This window comes from Dreissena polymorpha, chromosome 7 (assembly GCF_020536995.1).
Source record: "Dreissena polymorpha isolate Duluth1 chromosome 7, UMN_Dpol_1.0, whole genome shotgun sequence".
Lineage (NCBI taxonomy): Eukaryota > Metazoa > Mollusca > Bivalvia > Myida > Dreissenidae > Dreissena > Dreissena polymorpha.
Genome location: NC_068361.1, coordinates 101,187,193 through 101,212,305, shown reverse-complemented (window position 1 = coordinate 101,212,305; position 25,113 = coordinate 101,187,193). Strand labels below are relative to the sequence as shown.

General features: G+C 32.5%; 2 protein-coding genes across 2 annotated transcripts in view; both read left to right on the top strand.

Annotated features, from left to right (window-relative positions):
- The window catches only part of LOC127836997 (G surface protein, allelic form 156-like), a 32,352-nt gene extending 18,585 nt beyond the window's left edge, over window positions 1-13,767 (top strand). Inside the window, exons 3-12 of the mRNA XM_052363689.1 lie at window positions 2,371-2,434; window positions 2,817-2,972; window positions 4,200-4,355; window positions 5,583-5,738; window positions 6,966-7,121; window positions 8,191-8,325; window positions 9,582-9,716; window positions 10,686-10,820; window positions 12,524-12,670; window positions 12,977-13,767. Of these exons, the coding sequence (XP_052219649.1) occupies window positions 2,371-2,434; window positions 2,817-2,972; window positions 4,200-4,355; window positions 5,583-5,738; window positions 6,966-7,121; window positions 8,191-8,325; window positions 9,582-9,716; window positions 10,686-10,820; window positions 12,524-12,670; window positions 12,977-13,044 (1,308 nt within the window). The 3' untranslated portion in view covers window positions 13,045-13,767. The remainder of the gene's footprint in view (window positions 1-2,370; window positions 2,435-2,816; window positions 2,973-4,199; window positions 4,356-5,582; window positions 5,739-6,965; window positions 7,122-8,190; window positions 8,326-9,581; window positions 9,717-10,685; window positions 10,821-12,523; window positions 12,671-12,976) is intronic.
- The window catches only part of LOC127837001 (MORN repeat-containing protein 2-like), a 69,488-nt gene extending 44,839 nt beyond the window's left edge, over window positions 1-24,649 (top strand). Inside the window, exon 5 of the mRNA XM_052363693.1 lies at window positions 24,445-24,649. Coding sequence (XP_052219653.1) covers window positions 24,445-24,550 — 106 coding nt within the window. The 3' untranslated portion in view covers window positions 24,551-24,649. The remainder of the gene's footprint in view (window positions 1-24,444) is intronic.
- The last annotated feature ends 464 nt before the right edge of the window (window positions 24,650-25,113 follow it).

The following is a 25,113-nucleotide window of genomic DNA, read 5'->3' as shown; positions in this document are numbered from 1 at the left end:
AATGTTGGTACTTTCGATATTAATATTGACCATCCGTTATTTATTATTAACAATTATAGACAATAAATTTATGTTAATTGAAAATTAGCAAATTTCAAAATTCTCGCGAAGATTATAAAAATCAAGTTAATGCAAGTAAATGTAAGGTAATGAAATTCATCGACATTTTATGGCTTGTTTTTGAGGTTTGAATACTTATTATATCCAGTAAATCTTTCATACTTCGAATTGGTCCAATCAATGTAATCATTAATTCGAGTTATTCTTTATTGATTGCGTGTCTGAAAAATAAATTCGTAAACAGACAGCGTGTTGTCGTGTTTTATTTAAGTATGCGTACATAAGGTGTTCATATTGTTATTGTGATGAAATAAGCTAAGAAAATGGGGATCGATACCATTCGCTTTATATAAAGGCGACTGCTATCACTGTACACAATGTGCAGGAACATGCATACCCAGTGTGGGGACTGATACATTTAATTGTGATACAGTTTGCCAAAATGGTAAATTAGTTGACTTTATTATTTATGAACGTGTTTTCATTAATATTTTGTACTTTATGGTTTGCCAAATATGTGATATATGCAGGGAGTTGGTAATGGTATGTTAACAAATAAATACGTACGTAAAAGAAATATTTTGAAAAAAAAAATGTGCGCTTAAAATAATTTAAATGCTTGGTAACCTTCATATTGCTGCGCTCATCTCTATCTCTATTTCTGTACACTTATGTCTTTCAATCGTCATTTGATCTTCTGTCATTTGCACAGCATGATCACAATGGAAGTTGAATGGATCCCTTTAAATGTGTTTGTTATATCTTTACGATATCCGTAAGAATGTATTAAATTGACACTCTTTACAGTGTTATATGTGTTTGATGCCTTTAAGATGAAAACACTAACGAACATAATGCGATTGATGATTGAGAAAATCACTTTTCAACAAGAACGCATCTGTATGTCTGTTTGCGTACGCATTACATGTTTTTTTATCGTCCTAGAGCATGACATCTATATGTTGCGTAATTGATTCAAGGCGTCGAACACAAATCGTAAAACTGTTCATTTAAATTTATTCAGTTGATTTACACGACATTCTAGCAAAACCCCCAGATTCAGGCCATTTTACCGATGGAAACAGCAATGGCAAATATACATTTTGTGTGTGCAATATTGCACTACTACAGACACAAGTACATATTAAGGTTATTTTAATTCTTTGTTTTTTTGTTAAATACAAACACAAACTTATTAACAAAATCGTCATGCCATTATAATAATTCGATATTATTATTATTCCAAATTGGCTGAACAGTTGGTTTGATTGATGGATGGCGTTTCTACAACTCAATCTCAATTGAATTGTCGAGAACATGCTTGGTTAAGATCTAGTCCGCCGTCTGTGCATCTTAAATAACCATCTATATCAGTAGAGAAATTAGTTACCGCCAAACGAAATTCATGGACACATTGTTGCTGATGGTTTATTTGAAGTAACCGGTACAAACATTCCGTTCATTATTAATATAATATTGTTCACTTGCCAATAATAATCACATGATAGTTGCTCCTTTATTTTAAAAGTGAGAGCTCGCGCACGAATATCTACTTTTAATTAAATGCTCGAGATGTTAAGATAGAAAGATACTCGCGGATACAAATATATCTTCGGTCATGAGTTGAATGTTATAGGACAAGCTGAACTAATCCTTATGCTTACTATTTTGCAGCATAAAGGCCTAAGTATGAGTTTCATAAACCCTTTTCTGTAAAAAGCACATGATTATAGCGTTAAATTATTAAACTCGAATGTACACACGCAATTGCGTAATTCTATCACAACCGTACGTGTAAGCAATTAAACAAATAAAAAATTGACTGTAAGTTTACATTCAAGATGTGTTTTGATCGTGAGGCATGTTGTTGAACTTGACTTATGATGGTAATTCACTGCCTTGGAACGGTCAAGAAAAGAATACGAACATTTATTTCCGGAAAAAATGTACATGTTTTAAAAACTAGTGTGTTCATGCAGCCTTGTTTTTTTCATTACATTTTCAATAAAAAAAAGTAAATACGTGTATCTCTTTGTGATTTATGATAAAATCATATGTATGCATTTGACAAATTATACGACTAAAAAGTAAATTTGCCTTAAGAGTATTCTTTCATTCAAAGTATTTATCAGAAATAACCCCTCATAATTATTTGGTTTAACTGTTAGTTGTTTTTAGGCTATTTGTCGATAAAAACGAGGCATCGTGAAATTGTCAATATATGATGACTGGAGTCCATTGTTTTAATATCGCATTCGCGGTTTAGTACTTAACAAACATATTTAAATGACATACACTTGCATTTTGCAGTCTTCCATAAGATATATCTTCATCATAATTATGGTCTTGGGCCTTGTGGGATCCGCATGTTCAGGTAAGGAAACGAGCACAACCGGTCAATTAACTCTGTACAAATAATAAATTACTTCTAAGAACATTCAACTAGCATCTTTTATTAATACATAAGTGAGCATTACAGACAAGTAATGTTCACTTGGCGATGTTAATATAATTTCAATATTGATCATATTGATCTTGTGCTTGTGTTATTATTTAGACGAGAAATAATTCATATTTATATATACACCATTAAAGGTAACATATGGTAAATCAATTATAATTCTTACATTAGTTTTGAAGTATACACGTGTGTCGAATGTTATTAACCAATAACGACTGCTCCGTGTTGCATGACTCATGTTGATTAAAATCAACGTTCATATTTTTTTATCAGCCATTAATTTGTTATATTCTAGCGGCAGCTGCATTGGAAGGGCCGTGTACAGCTGATGCAGATTGCACATTGACCACAAATGCGGACAAGTGCGTTGATACGGACAATAACTCGGTGGTGGATAAATGCAAGTGTAAGACAGGGTACATAGCAAACACTGGCAACACGGCTTGTGTAGGTAAATACTCTTTATTATGTTTTATTGTTGACCATCAACAAAAAATAATACCACAGTAAACCGATTTGTGACACACATATTGGTAACGTCAGTGTCACAACGAATGCGTCTGTTTCTGGTTATATTGTTTTCGTTGATGGTATATTTATTCAGATACCGCTTATTATGATATTGAAAAAGGATTGACACAATTAGCAAATTAAGAACAGCAAACCAGCTGTATGTTCTTGTACAATGTAGAATGTATCTTGATAAATAAGTTAGTAAAATATGTAATCTTAAAAATAACATTTATTATATATAATCTTTAAAAACAAATTGCACTTATTAATCTGCGCCAAAACACTCTAACTGTAGCGATTAAGTTCAAACAACAATTTCATCAAAAACAAAATGTAAACTTTTTATTCAAACAAGCGGAATAAACAATCTGAGTCACAAATGGGTGCTCAATATCATTTCGTTTGTGGGTACTCGTCTAGCAATTTCGATTAACCATAAAGCATAACGCTTTTTTGATAATTTGGAAATAAAGAGCACATAATATATCTAACTAACTCAGTTCTTAAACCTCAATGACTTAATGTAAGTGCGTCAGATTCCTCGACGGTTCTGTGTTTGAATCCCCGTGCATTAAGCATTTCTTTCAGTCATCCTAATTTTAATACAGTGTTTCGATTGAAACCGTAAATACTCAATTTAAACAATATGTTTTTATCTTACTTCAAAACATTTCGAGTATCAAGTAAAAATATGTATTAGCTACAAATCACTTCACTATGATACAGTGTGGTTGTGTTGCTTTTGTAAAGTTGGATAACAAAAAGTGTGATCCGCATGTTCAGGTCAGAAAACGAGCACAACCTGTTAATTAACTCTGTACAAATAATAAATTACTTCTGAGAACATTCAACTAGCATCTTTTATTAATACATAAGTGAGCATTACAGACAAGTAATGTTCACTTGGCAATGTTTAAATATTTCAATATTGATCATATTGATCTTGTGTTGTGTTATTATTTAGACGAGAAATAATTCATATTTATATATACACCATTAAAGGTAACATATGGTAAATGAATTATAATTCTTACATTAGTTTTGAAGTATACACGTGTGTCGAATGTTATTAACCAATAACGACTGCTCCGTGTTGCATGACTCATGTTGATTAAAATCAACGTTCATATTTTTTTTTATCAGCCATTAACTTGTTATATTCTAGCGGCAGCTGCATTGGAAGGGCCGTGTACAGCTGATGCAGATTGCACATTGACCACAAATGCGGACAAGTGCGTTGATACGGACAATAACTCGGTGGTTGATAAATGCAAGTGTAAGACAGGGTACATAGCAAACACTGGCAACACGGCTTGTGTAGGTAAATACTCTTTATTATGTTTTATTGTTGACCATCAACAAACAATAATACCACAGTAAACCGATATGTGACACACATATTGGTAACGTCAGTGTCACAACGAATGCGTCTGTTTCTGGTTATATTGTTTTCGTTGATGGTATATTTATTCAGATACCGCTTAAAATGATATTGAAAAAGTATTGACACAATTAGCAAATTAAGAACAGCAAACCAGCTTTATGTTCTTGTGCAATGTAGAATGTATCTTGATTAATACGTAAGTAAAATAGGTAATCTTAAAAATAACATTTATTATATATAATCTTTAAAAACAAATTGCACTTATTAATCTGCGCCAAAACACTCTAACTGTAGCGATTAAGTTCAAACAACAATTTCATCAAAAACAAAATGTAAACTTTTTATTCAAACAAGCGGAATAAACAATCTGAGTCACAAATGGGTGCTTAATATCATTTCGTTTGTGGGTACTCGTCTAGGAATTTCGATTAACCATAAAGCGTAACGCTTTTTTGATAATTTGGAAATAAAGAGTACATATTATATCTAACTAACTCAGTTCTTAAACCTCAATGGCTTAATGTAAGTGCGTAAGATTCCTCGACGGTTCTGTGTTTGAATCCCCGTGCATTTAGCATTTCTTTCGGTCATCCAAATTTTAATACAGTGTTTCAATTGAAACCGTAAATACTCACTTTAAACAATATGTTTTTATTTTACTTCAAAACATTTCGAGTACCAAGTAAAAATATGTATTAGCTACAAATCACTTCACTATGATACAGTGTGGTTGTGTTGCTTTTGTAAAGTTGGATATCAAAAAGTGCGATCCGCATGTTCAGGTAAGAAAACGCGCACAACCTGTCAATTAACTCTGTACAAATAATAAATTACTTCTGAGAACATTCAACTAGCATCTTTTATTAATACATAAGTGAGCATTACAGACAAGTAATGTTCACTTGGCAATGTTTAAATATTTCAATATTGATCATATTGATCTTGTGCTTGTGTTATTATTTAGACGAGAAATAATTCATATTTATATATACACCATTAAAGGTAACATATGGTAAATGAATTATAATTCTTACATTAGTTTTGAAGTATACACGTGTGTCGAATGTTATTAACCAATAACGACTGCTCCGTGTTGCATGACTCATGTTGATTAAAATCAACGTTCATATTTTTTTTATCAGCAATTAACTTGTTATATTCTAGCGGCAGCTGCATTGGAGGGGCCGTGTACAGCTGATGCAGATTGCACATTGACCACAAATGCGGACAAGTGCGTCGATACGGACAATAACTCGGTGGTGGATAAATGCAAGTGTAAGACAGGGTACATAGCAAACACTGGCAACACGGCTTGTGTAGGTAAATACTCTTTATTATGTTTTATTGTTGACCATCAACAAAAAATAATACCACAGTAAACCGATATGTGACACACATATTGGTAACGTCAGTGTCACAACGAATGCGTCTGTTTCTGGTTATATTGTTTTCGTTGATGGTATATTTATTCAGATACCGCTTATTATGATATTGAAAAAGGATTGACACAATTAGCAAATTAAGAACAGCAAACCAGCTTTATGTTCTTGTACAATGTAGAATGTATCTTGAAAAATAAGTTAGTAAAATATGTAATCTTAAAAATAACATTTATTATATATAATCTGTAAAAACAAATTGCACTTATTAATCTGCGCCAAAACACTCTAACTGTAGCGATTAAGTTCAAACAACAATTTCATCAAAAACAAAATGTAAACTTTTTATTCAAACAAGCGGAATAAGCAATCTGAGTCACAAATGGGTGCTCAATATCATTTCGTTTGTGGGTACTCGTCTAGCAATTTCGATTAACCATAAAGCATAACGCTTTTTTGATAATTTGGAAATAAAGAGTACATAATATATCTAACTAACTCAGTTCTTAAACCTCAATGACTTAATGTAAGTGCGTCAGATTCCTCGACGGTTCTGTGTTTGAATCCCCGTGCATTAAGCATTTCTTTCAGTCATCCTAATTTTAATACAGTGTTTCGATTGAAACCGTAAATACTCACTTTAAACAATATGTTTTTATTTTACTTCAAAACATTTCGAGTATCAAGTAAGAATATGTATTAGCTACAAATCACTTCACTATGATACAGTGTGGTTGTGTTGCTTTTGTAAAGTTGGATAACAAAAAGTGTGATCCGCATATTCAGGTAAGAAAACGAGCACAACCTGTCAATTAACTCTGTACAAATAATAAATTACTTCTGAGAACATTCAACTAGCATCTTTTATTAATACATAAGTGAGCATTACAGACAAGTAATGTTCACTTGGCAATGTTTAAATATTTCAATATTGATCATATTGATCTTGTGTTGTGTTATTATTTAGACGAGAAATAATTCATATTTATATATACACCATTAAAGGTAACATATGGTAAATGAATTATAATTCTTACATTAGTTTTGAAGTATACACGTGTGTCGAATGTTATTAACCAATAACGACTGCTCCGTGTTGCATGACTCATGTTGATTAAAATCAACGTTCATATTTTTTTTTATCAGCCATTAACTTGTTATATTCTAGCGGCAGCTGCATTGGAAGGGCCGTGTACAGCTGATGCAGATTGCACATTGACCACAAATGCGGACAAGTGCGTTGATACGGACAATAACTCGGTGGTGGATAAATGCAAGTGTAAGACAGGGTACATAGCAAACACTGGCAACACGGCTTGTGTAGGTAAATACTCTTTATTATGTTTTATTGTTGACCATCAACAAACAATAATACCACAGTAAACCGATATGTGACACACATATTGGTAACGTCAGTGTCACAACGAATGCGTCTGTTTCTGGTTATATTGTTTTCGTTGATGGTATATTTATTCAGATACCGCTTAAAATGATATTGAAAAAGTATTGACACAATTAGCAAATTAAGAACAGCAAACCAGCTTTATGTTCTTGTACAATGTAGAATGTATCTTGATTAATACGTAAGTAAAATAGGTAATCTTAAAAATAACATTTATTATATATAATCTTTAAAAACAAATTGCACTTATTAATCTGCGCCAAAACACTCTAACTGTAGCGATTAAGTTCAAACAACAATTTCATCAAAAACAAAATGTAAACTTTTTATTCAAACAAGCGGAATAAACAATCTGAGTCACAAATGGGTGCTTAATATCATTTCGTTTGTGGGTACTCGTCTAGGAATTTCGATTAACCATAAAGCGTAACGCTTTTTTGATAATTTGGAAATAAAGAGTACATATTATATCTAACTAACTCAGTTCTTAAACCTCAATGGCTTAATGTAAGTGCGTTAGATTCCTCGACGGTTCTGTGTTTGAATCCCCGTGCATTAAGCATTTCTTTCGGTCATCCAAATTTTATGCATGTTAGTAAATTTATGTTATGGGGTTGTGTTCCCAATTCAAAACTCTGACAACAATGTATTTATCTTAACAAAAATCTATATTGTTTGTCAAAGGTGTAAATATGGGAACTTAATATAACTAAACGTAACCATGACACACTTATATTTCTAACAACGAAATTAAAACTATTTAAGGCTGGATGGAACGAACAATAACTCATACATTACCTGCATATCCTGCCATAATATAAGTTAATTATTTCTTTATACAGTTTCGAGTTCATGTCCTCATTATAAAACTTTAAAACAACATGCTAATATCGAGAACGATGATTTATATACATCTTAAAACATTAGTTGATTTATCAAAACTATATGTGATTAATTTTTCCAGATTCATGTTTTGTTGTTGCTTTTTTAGCCAATGGTGCTCTTAAAGGCACATGTGCAACTAATGCTAGCTGTAATGGAACTACGAATGCTGACGTCTGTACAACAAACAAGTGCGAATGTAAACACGGGTATTCAGCAAACACTGCTGAAACAGCCTGTATAGGTATGGCAAATGACTCTTTAAAATGCGCGAGGCAGTGTTGAGGCAAATTGTTAATTAAGATACAATATGTATATTTTGTTATCAACTTTAAAAAAAAAACAACACAGAAACACTGCATCAGAGTCAAGTGATTTGTAGCTAATACATATTTTGACTTGATCCTCGAAATGTTTCGAAGTAAAATAAAAACACATTGTTTAAAGTGAGTATATACGGTTTTGATCGAAACACTGTATTAAAAAACTTCAATCAATGTCTGAATATAAACGAAATGTGCGAAATAAAATACATCATCCTTATACAAATGGTACACCGAGTCTCACGTGTTTTCTCTTTTGAAAACCATAACGATTAAGTTTACACCTTTACACGTATTTTGCGCATCAGTGTTGAGTTTCATCACAATTTTCCTGTCTGTTGTATATGCATGAATGCTCAACTGAACAAAGGAAAATTATTTGTAATTGTAAATGGATCATTTTTCGTTGCTTTTCTTCATCTATTTCTTGTTTAACGAGAGTTTTTATTCATGACCGCTATACCTTTTTTGAAAAAGAACATATACCCCCCTAGTAAGGATGGTAATTATCACACAGGTAATTATTTACGTTTGAGTATTTATTGCAAAAAAAGTATAATCTTCATAACTTGATTAATTCATAAAAAAACAAGATGTGTTTGTAAAACACTATGTCCCCCCATATATTTGACCATTGACCTTGAAGGATGACCTTGACCTTTCACCACTCAAAATGTGCAGCTCCATATGATACACATGCATGCCAAATATCAAGTTGTTATCTTCAGTATTGCAAAAGTTATGGCCAATGTTAAAGTTTGACGCAAACAAACAAGCCAACAAACAGGGAAAAAACAATATGTCCACCAGTATAGGCCTGGGGACATACAAATAAAATGTATAATCAATTATGATACTTTTTTAAACAAAGCGAACTGCATTGGCTAGTGAATCGAATATAAATTGTTTTGTAATATCAACAGATTTTCGCATTTTAAAACACCTTATTTTATTATCTACACAATTATTTGTGGCTTTATTTAAGACATATAAAGTGTTCGTCGAGTACGTTTCTATATGATATCGTTACGTGATGGTTTTTCAGCGTAATAAGTAACACGGCTACGACTAGACTGTTAAAATGAAGAGCCACACTGTTATGATAACACACGCATCGCTATACTTCCTGCTATGGAAACATGCAAGGGGATCATACTAGTTCTTTTATTATTTTAAGCCAACGGTGCTCTTAATGGAGTCTGTTCAGCTCCCCCTGACTGCACCCGAACTACCAATGCGGACGTTTGCACGACCAGCAAGTGCGCGTGTAAAACTGGGTATTCAGCAAACACTGAAGGGACAGTCTGTATAGGTTTGTATATTTTGTATTTACATTCAGCATGTGTGAAACAGTGTTGTAAAGACTTGTTGTTAATCTATCGATTTTATTTAAAATACGAAGATGTGTTCATACCGCTGCGCTTGTTAGAATGTTGCACATCAAGCATAAAAAATATGTACGCAGAAATATTTAAGCTTGACATTTTACGCGCTTAAACACTTTGTGTCGTACAAATAGATATCTGTTTGATCGGGTTTGAAGTATTCAATATAATCATTGCAAATGTGTTTGGTTGAACAATTTTAAAATCGTACAAATCTTTAATTTATGTAATGGTCTGCTACACTTCTTTTAAACGGTTTGTCTTTTTATCCAACGTTTTATCTAGTTTGAAAAAAATATATATTAAACACGCTTTTAAGGTAGTAACAGTCTTACCGCTTACACTTATTTAAAAACAATTAACTAAACTGTCCGTTTGCACTTCACATTTCAATTGATATATGTTCTAAATAACTAATGAATGAAGTTTTGCGAATGCGTATTGTCAATCATGATACTTTAAATACTTCATTCATGTTTATTGATTTATAACTTTATAAAAAAGTATTAATGGCAGGGTGTTGGTACATATCTTTAGTTTAGTTTAACTGTGTTAATATAGAAAATGGATGCTACATTTTAGTCACAGGTGCTCATAAGGGTACTTTTTATTAACACATTAAACTGTGAACAAATCATACTTACAACAACGGATTTAAAACTGTATTAGGCTTGATGGAATGAAAGATTATTTATACATCAGCTACATCGCATTACACATTAATAGTTAATTAATTACTTCATGTAGATACTATTTCTGGTAATAATTATGGAATTTCATACCGTAATGCCATTGCGGGAAGCGATTATTTAATTACATGTTCAAAACATTCGTTTATTATTTAGAGCAACATGTGAAATATTTACCACTTTTTATTTCTTTTTGTATTTTTTCAGCCAATGGAGCTCTTAAAGGCGTGTGTGCAAAACCTGCGGACTGTACAGGAACTACGAATGCTGACGTCTGCACGTCATTAAAGTGCGAATGCAAAACCGGGTATTCAGCTAACATCGCTGAAACAGCTTGTATAGGTATCGCATATATATAGCACTCTTCAAACTTTATGACGCAGTTTGAATAAATCGCCTTTAATAATATAGTATGTGATTTACTTGTAATATAGATTTTCAAAAACAATTACCTTATCGAAGTATAGGGATATGTCGCATGTACATATTATTATTTAATAGACGACATGCGTCGAATTCAAACAAAACACCTTATAATTAACGATGAATGCTGAATGAAATACTTTATACATCTATCATTGCATCCATACATGTCGTTTTTTTATTTAAATTAATGCAAACAGATATATTTTGGCCGATACCACAACCTTTACTCATAAAACTCGTATTTGTTGTGGAACCAACTATTGAATCTGTCGAATGAACACATCTGCACTTGAATCAGTTGAATGGGGTTTCCGCATAGTGTACATTTTTGTTGTACATGCATACATTTTCGACGGTACAAAGTGACATTAGTTGTAGTGTATACACATATTAGCTTGTTCATTTTCAAGAGCTAGTTCTTTTAAAATGCATTTAAGTTTTTGGATTCATCGACGTTTAATCTGTTTGAAATAAAGTAAGATTATATATACCCGCTTTTAAGGATCTACGCGTCTTCGACAGAAAACTTAAATATAATGGATAAACACACAGGGAATAATTAACTTTTTTTTCAAAAATATAAAGTCATTATAACTTACACATGAACTTTTGTCAAATGTATTATCACTCATAATGCTTCTTCATTGAACAAAGCGAATACCAGTGTATGTTGCATCGAACGTTTTGTAATAATAATACGAGTTTCAAAATACAATATTATGCTGACAATAAAAATCCGTATTCAAAAATCAAAATGCTTGTCGAATATATTTCTCATTGTGATCATAAATTAGTGGCTCTATTCATCATAATTGTGTGATTGTCAGCTCATGCACAATTATAACTCTGTAAGAATACAAAGCAACATTGCTATAATAACACATGAAATGCTTTAATTTCTGGCATGGGTTAATGCCAAGGGGATCACCTAAGTTATTGAATTATTTTAAACCAACGGTGCTCTTACTGGAGCATGTTCAGCTCACTCTAACTGCACCGGAACTACCAATGCAGACGTGTGCACGACCGGCAAGTGTGCGTGTAAAACCGGGTATTCAGCAAACGCCGTAGGAACAGTCTGTATAGGTTTAAATACTTTGTATTTACCAGCATAATGTTTGAAAAGAAAAGGCGTCATAAAGCATAGTTGCTGATCGTCCATTGTTTTGTGTTCCTAACCCTTCGCTTCGTAGGAATGTTCCACATCAGACATGAAGGAGACTTATTAGAGACTAGAGGATACATTTGTATGCAAATCTCCAAGATTAAAATTATACGCCTCTCAAACATTTTGTAACTAACAGAGACACATTAAAAAAAATAAAGATCTGTTATTTGGGATTAAGGCATGCAATATTGTTTGCAATAGTGTCATCTTGACAGGTTTTTTACGCTTTTACTTGTTTGCGAACAGAGAAATCTAAACCTTTCTTTGGTAAATTCGAACAAATATTTTACCTGATATTTTATAAATTATTTCAAGATGCGCTCAAAAAGTGTGTCAGTATGACATTATACGTTTTTATTTAGCATTTATCTGGTAAAATAAAACAAATGATATGAAGTAATATTTACGATTAATGCACAAGAACGATACATAAATGTATGTTAAACATCAGTTGACGGTGCCCTCGGAGGAAAGTGCACCGTATCAAGCGACTGTACCAGTACAACGAATGCCCGTACCTGCACTTCCGCCAAATGTATGTGCGACACAGGATTCTCCGCGAACCCAACTCAAACTGAATGTTTGGCCGGAAATACAGGTAATATAATATATTTATAACACAAGAGCTCTAATTTGTCTGTATAAGTAAAATATAATATACAACGTGTACCAATTTATTAATCGGAGGTTTTACAATATATTGTTTGTCAAATAAATCTTACTGATTTGCTATATATACACAGTTATTACTTCGAATATGTTCTCGTGTTTATTTCCTGTAGAAAAATCAGCTTACTCTGTATATGTTAGTTTTCATTTTAGTAACATCATTCTTTATATACATTAAGCATTCTGTTTCCCATTACCTTCAAAGTTTGTTAAAGCTATTTATCTATTGTTGCAGGTTCCGTTTCCATGACATCGACATGGATACTTGTAATCGCTTATGTGCCTGTATCTATATATCTATAGAGTACGCACATGCTTTTGCAGAACAAGTAAATGTGGAAAGGTCCTATGGACAAAAGGCGAGAAGTTATGTGTGTTGTAACTGTATGCAGATTTTTATTTTTGTGTGTTTAAAAAATCCACGGTGATGCTGCCTTTTACATACTACCATTCTTAGAGGATAGATTGTAATTGTGTAGAAATGAATCGTGGTGGGCTTCTTTTTATATTTGTCAACATAAACAAGATGTTATTATATCCTAAAACGAAAAGAGTTCACGTGTAATCGACGAGTCCATGATGATTGCAAATTTCAAAGGACAATTCTCTCTATATAGATTGAGCCAAATCACAAACATAAAGCTAAAATGTACTGATAAATATATAACATATAAATATAAAAATAAAGAAACAACTTTCCGGACTTATATTTCCATTTAATTTCAAAACTTCCCCCCACCCAGCATATATTTTTTATTAATAGTGGTGCTTGTTGCTATGTGATAATAATACCCATACTTTTGTCTCTGAACAAATAGACGTTATATTGATTATCTAAAAGCACAATTTGGACAGGATTACAATATCACGTATGATCATAATTATGAACACGCTATATTATTGTTTCAGATAAATACTTATTAAACACGCAATTGTCAATTGAACAAGTCATATGATGAAAAAGTATCCGAATATTTCCCTTCACAATTAGCCAACTAATTGCTTAAACGCATGATTATGCGTACATTCCTGTCATCAAAATCTTCATTAACATATTATAAATATTAAAACGATATATTATTTAGAAGAACTACCAAAGTGTTTAAATAATCATAATTCATCTGTTCGATCCCCACCACAAGAAATGTTAAACTATTAAATATATCGCATGTCTGTTATATTTGCTAAACAATAAACATAATGCATTTTATATTGTATAAATCATAACTTAAATTTCTCCTTTTTTAATAGTTTGCAATTTCAGTCTTTCCAAAGGCTTTTCACTGTTTAACAAAGTCATCAGTTGTTTTAAGGACATGGACAAAATCGGTGTATGATACTGTTTATAATGGCTATACATATTAGATTTTTGTTTTGCAACTCTTGCAAACTAATGACAGTGCACCTTAAATTATATAAGCAGACCTTGAACTCGTAGCATCTTGATTCTAAGGTATTAACATTGAACGGACAGTCTGTAAACTGTTGAAATTAATAAATATTTAATAAGTTAAGTATATACCACGAATATATAACCCGTCTAATATCCAATATGCACTAATACGATCACAAAGTGCCTAAATCTACCACGGAAAACACAACTTTCAACAAAGTTGACCAGTGACTGTGAAATACTCCGAGATATTAGATTTGTATAATGTACGCATATTTAAACACTATATCGCACGTTAAATGTATTGATACATAGAAAAAAGATAGTAAAATAACCCATCCAAAACGCTAAAGGAACGCGAGCTTTGTTGAGCAAAATGTGCCATACCAACAATTTTGAACTATGTTTATAGACACATGATATTTTGTTTTATAACTTTACCAAGCTTTTATTGAAGTAAAATATCCGGATAGAAACTTGTAGATGTATATCCTTGTTATTATTACAAAAACTCACATGCTACATTTAAATTCCTACAGTGATTCCTTAAAATAGCAAACACACGACGACAATATAGAGGTATGGAATCAGTACCATATGCGTTAACTTAAAAGATACACACTCAATTGTAAGGATTGAAAATGTGCACATACTTATGTTAAACAATAACTAGAATATTGAACTGGTCTATTCGATCACAATCTTCTTCCGCGGCAGTGTATGGCGAGCTTGTTCGTTTAGAGTGTGTTAAAAAAATGTTTATCATTAAATTTTGTCTCTAATAAAGCAGAATCCAGCGTCCTTACTTAATAAAGTGTTGATTAATTTCGATTACATTAATTCGCATTTATTACCAATTCGGGAATACAACTCAAGATATTGCTCCAGGAATTAGGATTGTCTTTTTTGAATAATAAATCTGATATAACCACTAGTGAAGTTAATTGTATCTGTCAACGTATGAAGGATATTAATCAGTTTACAAACATAGATAAGTGGTATTGATAACTTTCCCAAACTTAATACTTATTGTTTATTTATATCAAATTTGATTTTGAAAAGTAATTAGATCTTGTTTTAAATGTTAGGGAAATAATTTACTTTATTAGACTTCGATGTGCTCCACACTCATTATTCATAGAAGAAGGTAGATATAGAAATATTCCAAGAAGACAAAGGAATATGTAGAAGGTGTAATTGAAAATAATTACTATTTTTTGTTAATTTGTCCATTATAAGGAGATTTGAGAAAACTGTTGTTCCCTAAATGTTATTTACGCTAGCCTTCTATTATACAATTTTTTGCAACTGACGTCTATTTCGAATAGGAAGACAGTAATTAACCTGGCTAAAGATTATTGGACGTATACATATTACGGGTTTCCGTGATTAACATCCATGAATATCAAGGCGTACCTATGAGAGTGCCACCAATGTATGCATATTGTTATAATGATGAAATAAGCAAATTCGAAAGACGATCGATAGAATCATAGAATGCAATCTCACAACATCGTAAATACATTGAAATTTTCATTACGAAATTGTTAAAAAATCATCTTCTTTTACTATTTTAGTTTACAAATGGTATTTTTAAATAAACTTGCCTTTTCGTCTTTTTTCTTCTTCTTATATTATGCACGGACAGTTCTGATTGTACCAACACTGCTAATGCAAGTGCATGCATAGAAGGTTATTTTAGATTATATGCGGGTTTTAAAGCGGGACTGCACAATTTTTTGTCAAATATTCATTAATTTATTTAAAATGTGTAAAAAAAAAAACTCATTTTATACATATACTTCAATATGAATTAAAATAAAAGCAAAGAAGAACATGTGTCGAAAAATGCGAAATATGCCAGATATTTAGTTCTGAAATCGAACATGTCTGTACAGTCGAATTTGCCAGCATATATATAATAGCACATGCCTATTAGATGCAAAATGACCGCTATAAAATACGGCATACAAATTAGCTCTGCGCGTATCACCATAGCTACTATTTACACATGGCGGCGCCTACAAACTAATTGTAAACAAGTTGGAAAGCTTTCTACAAAAATAGTGAAATGCCAGGTTTGAGGCTCTTTTCATATATAATTTATATATGTATATAATCTAAATATTTGTGTCAGCCTTATTGTAAATCGATTAGAATGAAATTATCATTTATAACTGAAAATTCTTCAGGAAAACGCGATGTATAGCCTATAGGATGTTAGTCCATATAAACGGACTCCCAGAGCCTTTGATAATTTTTGCTATGGCGGCTCTGGGAGTCCATATGCAACCCTTTATAAACATGGGTGCAGTTCAGCGAACGGAATCCGTGCGCTTCACTAAACAGACGTCGTTCGAGACAACTTGAGGAAAATAATGAATAAACTTCATAAACATGTTAAATTTACCTGAATGGCAACCTACGGATGTTATCCTTTGCATGCACCCTATAAAAATACGACGATGTTTCAACACACTAATCTCGCTGACATTTTTAAGTTTAAATTTGAAACAGTGTATTCTGCATCGAATACCACATCGTTATCGGCTTTATAATAGGCTCCATCACATAACCCAACGTGCAAAATATTGGTGTACAGCGACCTAACCAATATTGGGTCAATTTTCCATTATGGCGGATACAGCGTACGAAAGAAAAATTAAGTCAATCACAATTATTTCTTGCTTTAATGGTACCATTTGGATGAGTTGTGGTTTAGACAGGTAAACTTTAATAAGTTCTTGCAGTTTCAGTGTTCCTTAACCCTTGCATTGTTGATAATATTTTGCACCCATGGACAAGAGAAAGCGCATTGCAACTCTCAGCAACCCATAGGGTTATAACGCTGAGAGTTGAATTATTGCAACTAATAGGATGTGTGATTTAAATAGATTCAATCGTTATTGACCTTGTTCTTGCAGCATGTACTCTCCAGTCCGACGAAGTTATTTTAAACGCATGTTTTCGTAAAGTGTTATTTATGATCTTCTGCGGAAAAAAATTGCACGTTTCTCAAACGCAACTGCTACTTTGCTAGATACAAAAACAAAATTGTAAACCTACTTTTTACTGCGATTTCAAAAATGTTATTTTTGTATTTTATGAGCAAGTTAATCATTTTGGCTGCACCTTATCTCACATCAATCATCAGTATAGAAAGCACCAAAGACGCTTGAAATTGATCAATGTGCGCTCAGCAGTCAAGTTCCAGTTTTATGTACCAGTCAATCACAAGACTTAGTGTCGCTCTGTTATCCATGGTATCACGTTAAGTTACAATTGCATATAATCGTATATATTTAGTGTTAAGTTCTATTTTTAATGTTTTGATTTTTGAAAATTTTAAGAATTCATTCATTCACTTATTTTTGACCATATTGTTTTGATGCTTCTCTTTCCAGCGCACACAGAAGGTAACACCTCTTTATATATATTGTGTACCTGTTACATGATGATCAGTCCTTCTTCATCTGTTTTTCCTTTGCCATATTGTTCCCTGTCTGTAGATACATACAGCTGAACTTTGGTCTCTAAATTTCTTAAGAAATATCATAAGTCACTTTATAAAATTACGCATACAAGCAACTTGTATAAATTGCAGATATTTTCTTACTTGAACTCTAAAGTTAAAAATGTCAAAATACATGTAATACTAAAACTTATTAAGATGTAATATATTTTAGGCACAAAAAGCAATAAAAACAGCAGAAAATTATTTTATCAAACATATAAAATCATATTCATTCCCGCTTAAAATGCAGTGTCCTAGCATTTTTTAAAAATTATTATTTTTTAATGGGGATGTAGATGTATGATAAACAGAAAAACAGGTAACTGCCTATCGTTTGGTAATATACCAGGCTCAGCACTAATAAAATAACTGCTTGGCAAGCCTTGCCATGAATGGTATTCTAAGCCTCATCTAATATATTAACTTATTATCAGACAGTTACCTATTATTCTCTATAAATCTTGTAAACACTTTTTAAATATTTGTTCATCAATTAGTATGTTGCAGCTGACATTGTATTTTCATATTTGTTATGAGTGGGGTTAAACATAAACTGGAATAATTGCAGTCGAGAAAAATTGGAATAGAAACTGTGAACTGTGAAAGAAGCAGAAAATGTATAAAACTAGGTTTATAAATCTCTCATTCATTCATAATAACCTGTATATTAAATTAAGATTCTGTGTTATTAGCTCGGCTGTTTACGGAGAAAATCCGAGGTATTGTCATAGCCAGCTCGTCGTGTCGTGTCCGTCGTTGTCCGCCGTCCGCGTCGTGCAAAAACCTTGACATTTTGCTCTAAAATCAAAGTGCTTCCACCTACAACTTTAAACTTCATATGTAGATACACCTTGATGAGTTCTACATGCCACACCCATTTTTGGGTCTCTAGGTCAAAGGTCAAGGTCACTGTGACCTTTTAAAAAAAATAATCTGACAAGCTTTCGCAGCCGAGCGCTGACACCCGTTATGTGGTGCTCTTGTTTTACAATAAAGCTTTAGAAATAATTAACAAATTTTCCTCAGAATGATCAAGTTTGAGATAGAAAAAAAGTTCAGCTGTTGTAAATTAGTTTTTATTGTTTTTGCCAATGCCTTCTTGTTATCCATGAGCATGGATTTTTTTTTGTGCTAGTGTGTGTAAGGTGGAAATATACCCGGTGTGGCAAAACAAAAATGCAAAAATATTCAATAAAAATAATTGCTCTAAATGTTACATAAATTTCAACATGTTTAGTTGTTGTATTTTTCATTGTAAAAATTTAACATATATTGTAATTTTGTAGTAAAAAATATACTGTAATTTCTGGTGAAAAATAGTATTTATTAAATAAAATTTGATATAATTACATTAATAAACATATAAATACCTATCGATGTGGAAATTCATTAGGAATAATACATGATTGTGTTTCAGTATATTTTAACATTTTTAGTTTGTTTGTTTTTTATGTTAAAATCAACATATTTATATTGTAATTTTTTAATTAAACATATACTTTTATTTCTGGTGAAAAATATTATTTATTAAATATAATTTAATATAATTACATAAATAAATATATAAATACTTATGATCAATGTGGCATTCCATTAGGAATAATACATGATGGTGTTTCAGTATGTACTATTTATATTTAAATACATTTCACAACTAAATGGTTGGATATTTACTAGTATAAATTAGACTATGTGAACACAAATGGTTTTCATGTGCACGTAAGGTGTTAAAAATGGGTTAAACTAAGACAAACACATTACATATTAATACCTTATGATTTTATCATAAGTAATAAGATAATTGATAAAACAAATCATGCAATGCTTGTCACGTGTCACATGTGACTAAAAAGGTCCTGCATAGCATTGACCTCAATAAAGTGATTTAACCAAATAACTTATCATTGTAAAGACATATATACAATCTATGGCTTTACCAAATACAATTTTGATGTCAAAATTAATTTTGATGTCAAAATTAATACATTGAGACTCTGATCATTGTGACAATGTCCCTGTAACTTTTTTGGCAATAAGATTTTGAATTATTTCTATAACAGTCATTTCAATGTACACATAGCATATATGTGTTATTAACATTTCTTTTTTCTTAATCAATAATTTTTCATTTCAACTTATCATTGTACATAAATGTACATGCTTCAAAATACTTTACAATATAGCTTTTGATGAATGCACAGTAGATAGCAATACTAATCAATAAATGCAATAACATAATATATAATTTCTATATTAATCATATGTGTATAATTATATAAATTGTGTTGCTTGCATACATTTATAAAATATATATAATTTATTTGATACCCCCATGTTATATATACCAATTTGCATGTTACTGCAAATGCATTATTTTAATGCTTGTTGTATGCAGTGTTTCCATGCATGCTGTGTGTTCTTCAAGCTTTTTAATACTCATAAAATCTTAACACTATCAATTAAAATGATTAAGCTTATTTATATTTGTCCATTTTAAACAATATGTTATAAAAAGGATGTATAATCAGTAAATCATTGATCTTATTTTTGTAATATTTGGTCTATTGTCAATTTCAAAGTTGCAAACTGAAAGCTGGGATTTAATTTATAATATTTATTTACCAGTTTTTCTTATAAATCAATTGACCTTTTATTTGTTTGTCTTGCTTTTTAAATACATTATATGTGTTACATTTTTTCAACTGACCCTTTTGTATCACTTCGCTACCATTGTACCCAATGGCAAAACATGTATGTTTTTTCTTTGCATCTTTGCATGACCTGCCCCTGCAACTCCTTGTTGTATGAACTCTTACTAAGAATACTAACTCGATAAGCTTACTGAAGCTATCAACTATTCAAACACATATTGTCGCACGAGTTCAAATAGTGATTACGTTCTTCATATTTTTTTAAACAGCAGATAATCAAGTAATGAGCTAAACTTATATAATGGTATATTATACAAATTATCAAATAGCTTGTCAGTAGTTACACATTCATGTATCTGTTTAGTACAATGTACTATACATGTATAAAAATGCTATTATTTTTACGAGTTGTGCAATTAAAACATATATTATTCTGTGGCAGCTAAAAACAAGACATATTTATTACCGGGTATTATGTAGGTCAATTTGATCTTAAGTCAATCAAAGCTGACTTTCTTGTAGCAGCATTAAACATTTTTTGCAGTGGCCTATTCAACATGCAGTGCCACATCACACGTAATTATAGCAGCGTTCTGGGGAAAACCAGACTTAATGCATTTGCAGTCTGCACAGGGACAACACTATCTGATTTTTTGGTATTTTTGTTTAAAGGAAGTTAATGCTTAGCAAAAAACCAAGATTAGGTGTAAAGTGTCACCCCTGATTAGCCTTGTAGATTCACAGGCTCATTTGGAATGACACTTTACGCACATGCATTAAGCCAAGTTTTTCCCAAACAAGGCTGATTTAATAAAAAATTCAAAACATTAATTGCTGCTTTGAGGACTAGAGACTATTAGGAAATGAATATTCCATCATTTTCCACATTGCCAATATTTTAAGAGTGTACTTATATATAGCTCGCCAATATTAATCTGGCATGGACCTTAATGCAAGAATATATAAAAATAGTGTTACACTGGAAACATTATTTGATGTACTAGAAGCGATATGCATTTATTGAAACTTACCTTCCAAAGTAAATTGTTATGTTTACATTCAACTCATGCAAAACGTCCACAAATAATACCACATACAAACAATGGACAAAATCCAAGCGTAAATTGTATGCAAATACATGTATATTTAACAAGTGCTGGGTCAATTTTGTCAATCGAAAAATATTCCTCTTTTGAGACACAACAAATAGTTAAATAATATAACTATTCCTGTTTGAAGATGAAATCAGTCTTGTTCTGGGAAAGCACAGCTCTAGCCCTTTGCATGCTGGGAAATTTGTCGTCTGCTAAAATGTCGTCTGCAGAATTTCTAAAATTAGCATTTTCTTCGATTTTTTTCAAAGAATACTATCAAAATAGCAAACAGTTTGGATCCTGATGAGACGCCACGTTCTGTGGCGTCTCATCTGGATCCAAACTGTTTGCAAAGGCCTTCAAAATCCGGTTCCAGCGCTCAAAGGGTTAAATGCGTGTGCATTAAGTGTCGTCCCTGATTAGCCTGTGCACTCTGCACACTTTACGCACATGCTTTAAGACCATTTTCCCAGAACAAGGCTAAAATAAACAGCTTAATTGACATGTTTATTGTTTCTTTCAGAAAAGAAAGGCAAGAAAGTAGAGGACACTGGTCCTGTGATCTTGAGCAGGGTGTTTGTGTTCCCCAATGGCCGTATCCCAGCTTAGCATGAACAGTTTGCACATGCTTATCATTGACTCACTTAAGAAAGTTCCTGAAAACAAAGAATTCCATAACAGCGGAAAGTTTCATCACTGACCAGCCTGTGCGGACTGGACTGGCTTATCAAGGAAGACACTCAATGCACAGACATGCAATCTAGTTTTCAACCAGATTTGTGTAAACTCTATAAGCATAAATTACTGTCTTTTATTTAATTTCAAATTGACAGTAAGTAAGATATTTGTTGATCTATTTAACCTGATTCATGCATGATAACTAATCACAAGTTTTCATAAAAATGATTTTTATTATATTCATAGATATCGGTCAGCGGCAGGTTTTGGAGCGCTTTACTTTTACATTTGAGAAGCGCTCTGAGACAATGGGTCTTAATGCATGTGCGTAAAACGTTGTCATAGCTTAGCCTGTGAGGACCACAGGTTTATCAGGGACAACTTTTTCCGTCAAGACTTGATTTCCATTTACAATTAACTTCATTTAAACAAAAAATCACAAAGTGATGCCCCAAATTAGCACATGTGGAATTCATAGTTTAATCTGGGACGACACTTTGCGCAAAAACATTAAGACTAGTTTTCTGAGAGATTATTGTGTGCATTAAGGGTCATCCCAGATAAGCCTGTGCAGTTAACACAGGCTTATCAGACACAACACTTTCTGTTGTTATCAAATTTGTCATAAAACTTTTTTTCTGAACTGGATCTGCCCTAAAAAGAGACTACTTATATACAATAAACCCCATAAAAGTTTAAAGTGTTGTCCCTGATTAGCCTGTCGGGACAGCTGATGCTTATTTGGGGCAACACTTAACGCACATGCATAAAACCCTGTTTTCCCAGACTGCAGTTAATTTTTATGTCCCCCACCACTATAGTGGGGGAATATTGTTTTTGCCCTGTCTGTTGGTTGGTTGGTCTGTTGGTTTGCGTCAACTTTAACATTTGCAATAACTTTTGCAATATTGAAGATAGCAACTTGATATTTGGCATGCATATGTATCTCATGGAGCTGCACATTTTGAGTGGTGAAAGGTCAAGGTCAAGGTCATCCTTCAAGGTCAAATTCAAATATATAGCTTCAAAGCGGCGCAAAAGGGGACAAATTGTTTCTGATAAACACATATCTTGTTTAAAGCATTCTCTCCACAGAGGGCGAGTACATACAGCAAGACGGAAGCATCATCCGCAGCGGTCGCGGCGTCCACTCAACCACTGACGGCAGTGTCTACGATGGCGAATGGGCCGACGACAAGAGGAATGGCATTGGCAAACTTACCCACCACAGTGGTGCATTCTACGCCGGCGAGTTCGTGAATAACCAGTTCCACGGACGGGGCGTGTACACTTGGCCCAATGGGTCATCTTATGAGGGGGATTTTGTGGAGAACAAGTGAGTCATATTTTTTTGTTTAAAGAAAGTTTTTTCTTAAAAAAATATTTACGCACATGCATTAAGCCCCGTTTTCCCAGAGTGCGGCTCACGTGAGTTGTCACTTGGGATTTACTCTTTCAAACCTGATATTGGTTCTTGTTTAGGGTATAATCAATAACCAAGGGGAGAGGATTTAAAAAAACAACAACAAAGGAAGTGTAACTTTAGAGTTTCCGTTTTGATTTTCTTAGTCAATTCCAGTTGTAATAGTGCATACTATAGCATGTTCAAATTCAGCGGTAGATTTACCTATTCACACTAAGCACGAAATATAAAATGAGCCTCGTTTTGGGAAAACCGGGTTAAATGCACGCCCCTGATTACCCTGTGCAGTCTTCCTTAACTCTAATTTTGCTAAGACCAGACTCTTCTTTAAGAAAAATTCCATACAAGGAAGTTTCGTCGATTATTAGTCTGTGCCTTCTGAACAGACTAATCTGGGAGAACAATTTACATGCATTCGTTATGCCCCGATTTCCTAGAGTGCGGGATAAATAGTTTATGTTTAAAACCACTGGAACGTGAGAAAATTCATATTTAAATTAAAGATCGCTCTAGCAGAACAATGTTAATTGTCTCCCTTTACAGTGATGATATGATCCATTATCATATCGAACACACACATATATTATATTTGATGCTATTGAGTATGATTGACATTAATGAAGTAATTCAGCTCAGTGAGTGAGACAAGGTTTTATCTTAAAATTGCACTATTTTAAGGCTTAATAGACTTCAATTCATTTATTATAAATTTCAGAAAATAGTTCTTAATGCGTTTACGACTTTGAAAAAGGAGGCTTTAATTCATTTTTGAATTGTAGAAGAAAGTAAGCATGATGAATTCATTTTTTTTTAATTTGAGAAATCAGATGTAAATTATTTTATATTGAATGACGGCAGATATATCCAAATTTATTTTTAATGAATAAGAAAAAATAGATCTATGCCCGACGCAACAATCCTAATTTAATCCATTGATTATGTTCTTTCAGACTCGAGGGTAAGGGTAATTTTACGGATACCGAACAACAGACGTGGACTGGGCAGTTCCGGTACAAGGCTGCTCCTGGCCTGCATTTCCAGCTGAGACTCCAATAGCACGTGACTCTTTCCCGCCATTGTTCTGTGATGTCATCCATTTTTTAGTGAACGATCAATGATCATTATTATCATGTTTAAAATAAATGTTGTACATTATTCAGTTCTATATTTATATTTTGTCCTTTAGTCCGCACAACATTATATCCGTGAAATCCTTGAATGTGTTTAACCATGCGATATTTTCTTAACTGGTTTACCGTTATCATGTCATTCAAATGACAGCAGTTGCGTAGTGGATTTTCATAGCTTTAAATTATTTAAGTGACTTATTTACAGATTTGGGCATTTTAGAAGATCGACAATGCTTTGAATGGATACATGTAAGCATCCGAACAAAACGGTGCCGTTTTAAAGAAACAATAGAATTACCAAAAAATACTTCGAATCTAACCACTGACCATTATAATGAAAAAAAATCCCGAGGTCACTGGTTCTATTCCCATTTGGGGAGCGTTCTTTCGATCTTCCCTAAAGACACCATGTACTGGTTATAGGCCCAGGAAACGGACTCGAGAGCGTTTCTTTAAGCCTGAGGCTTTCGATGCAACCGAGCTAAAATA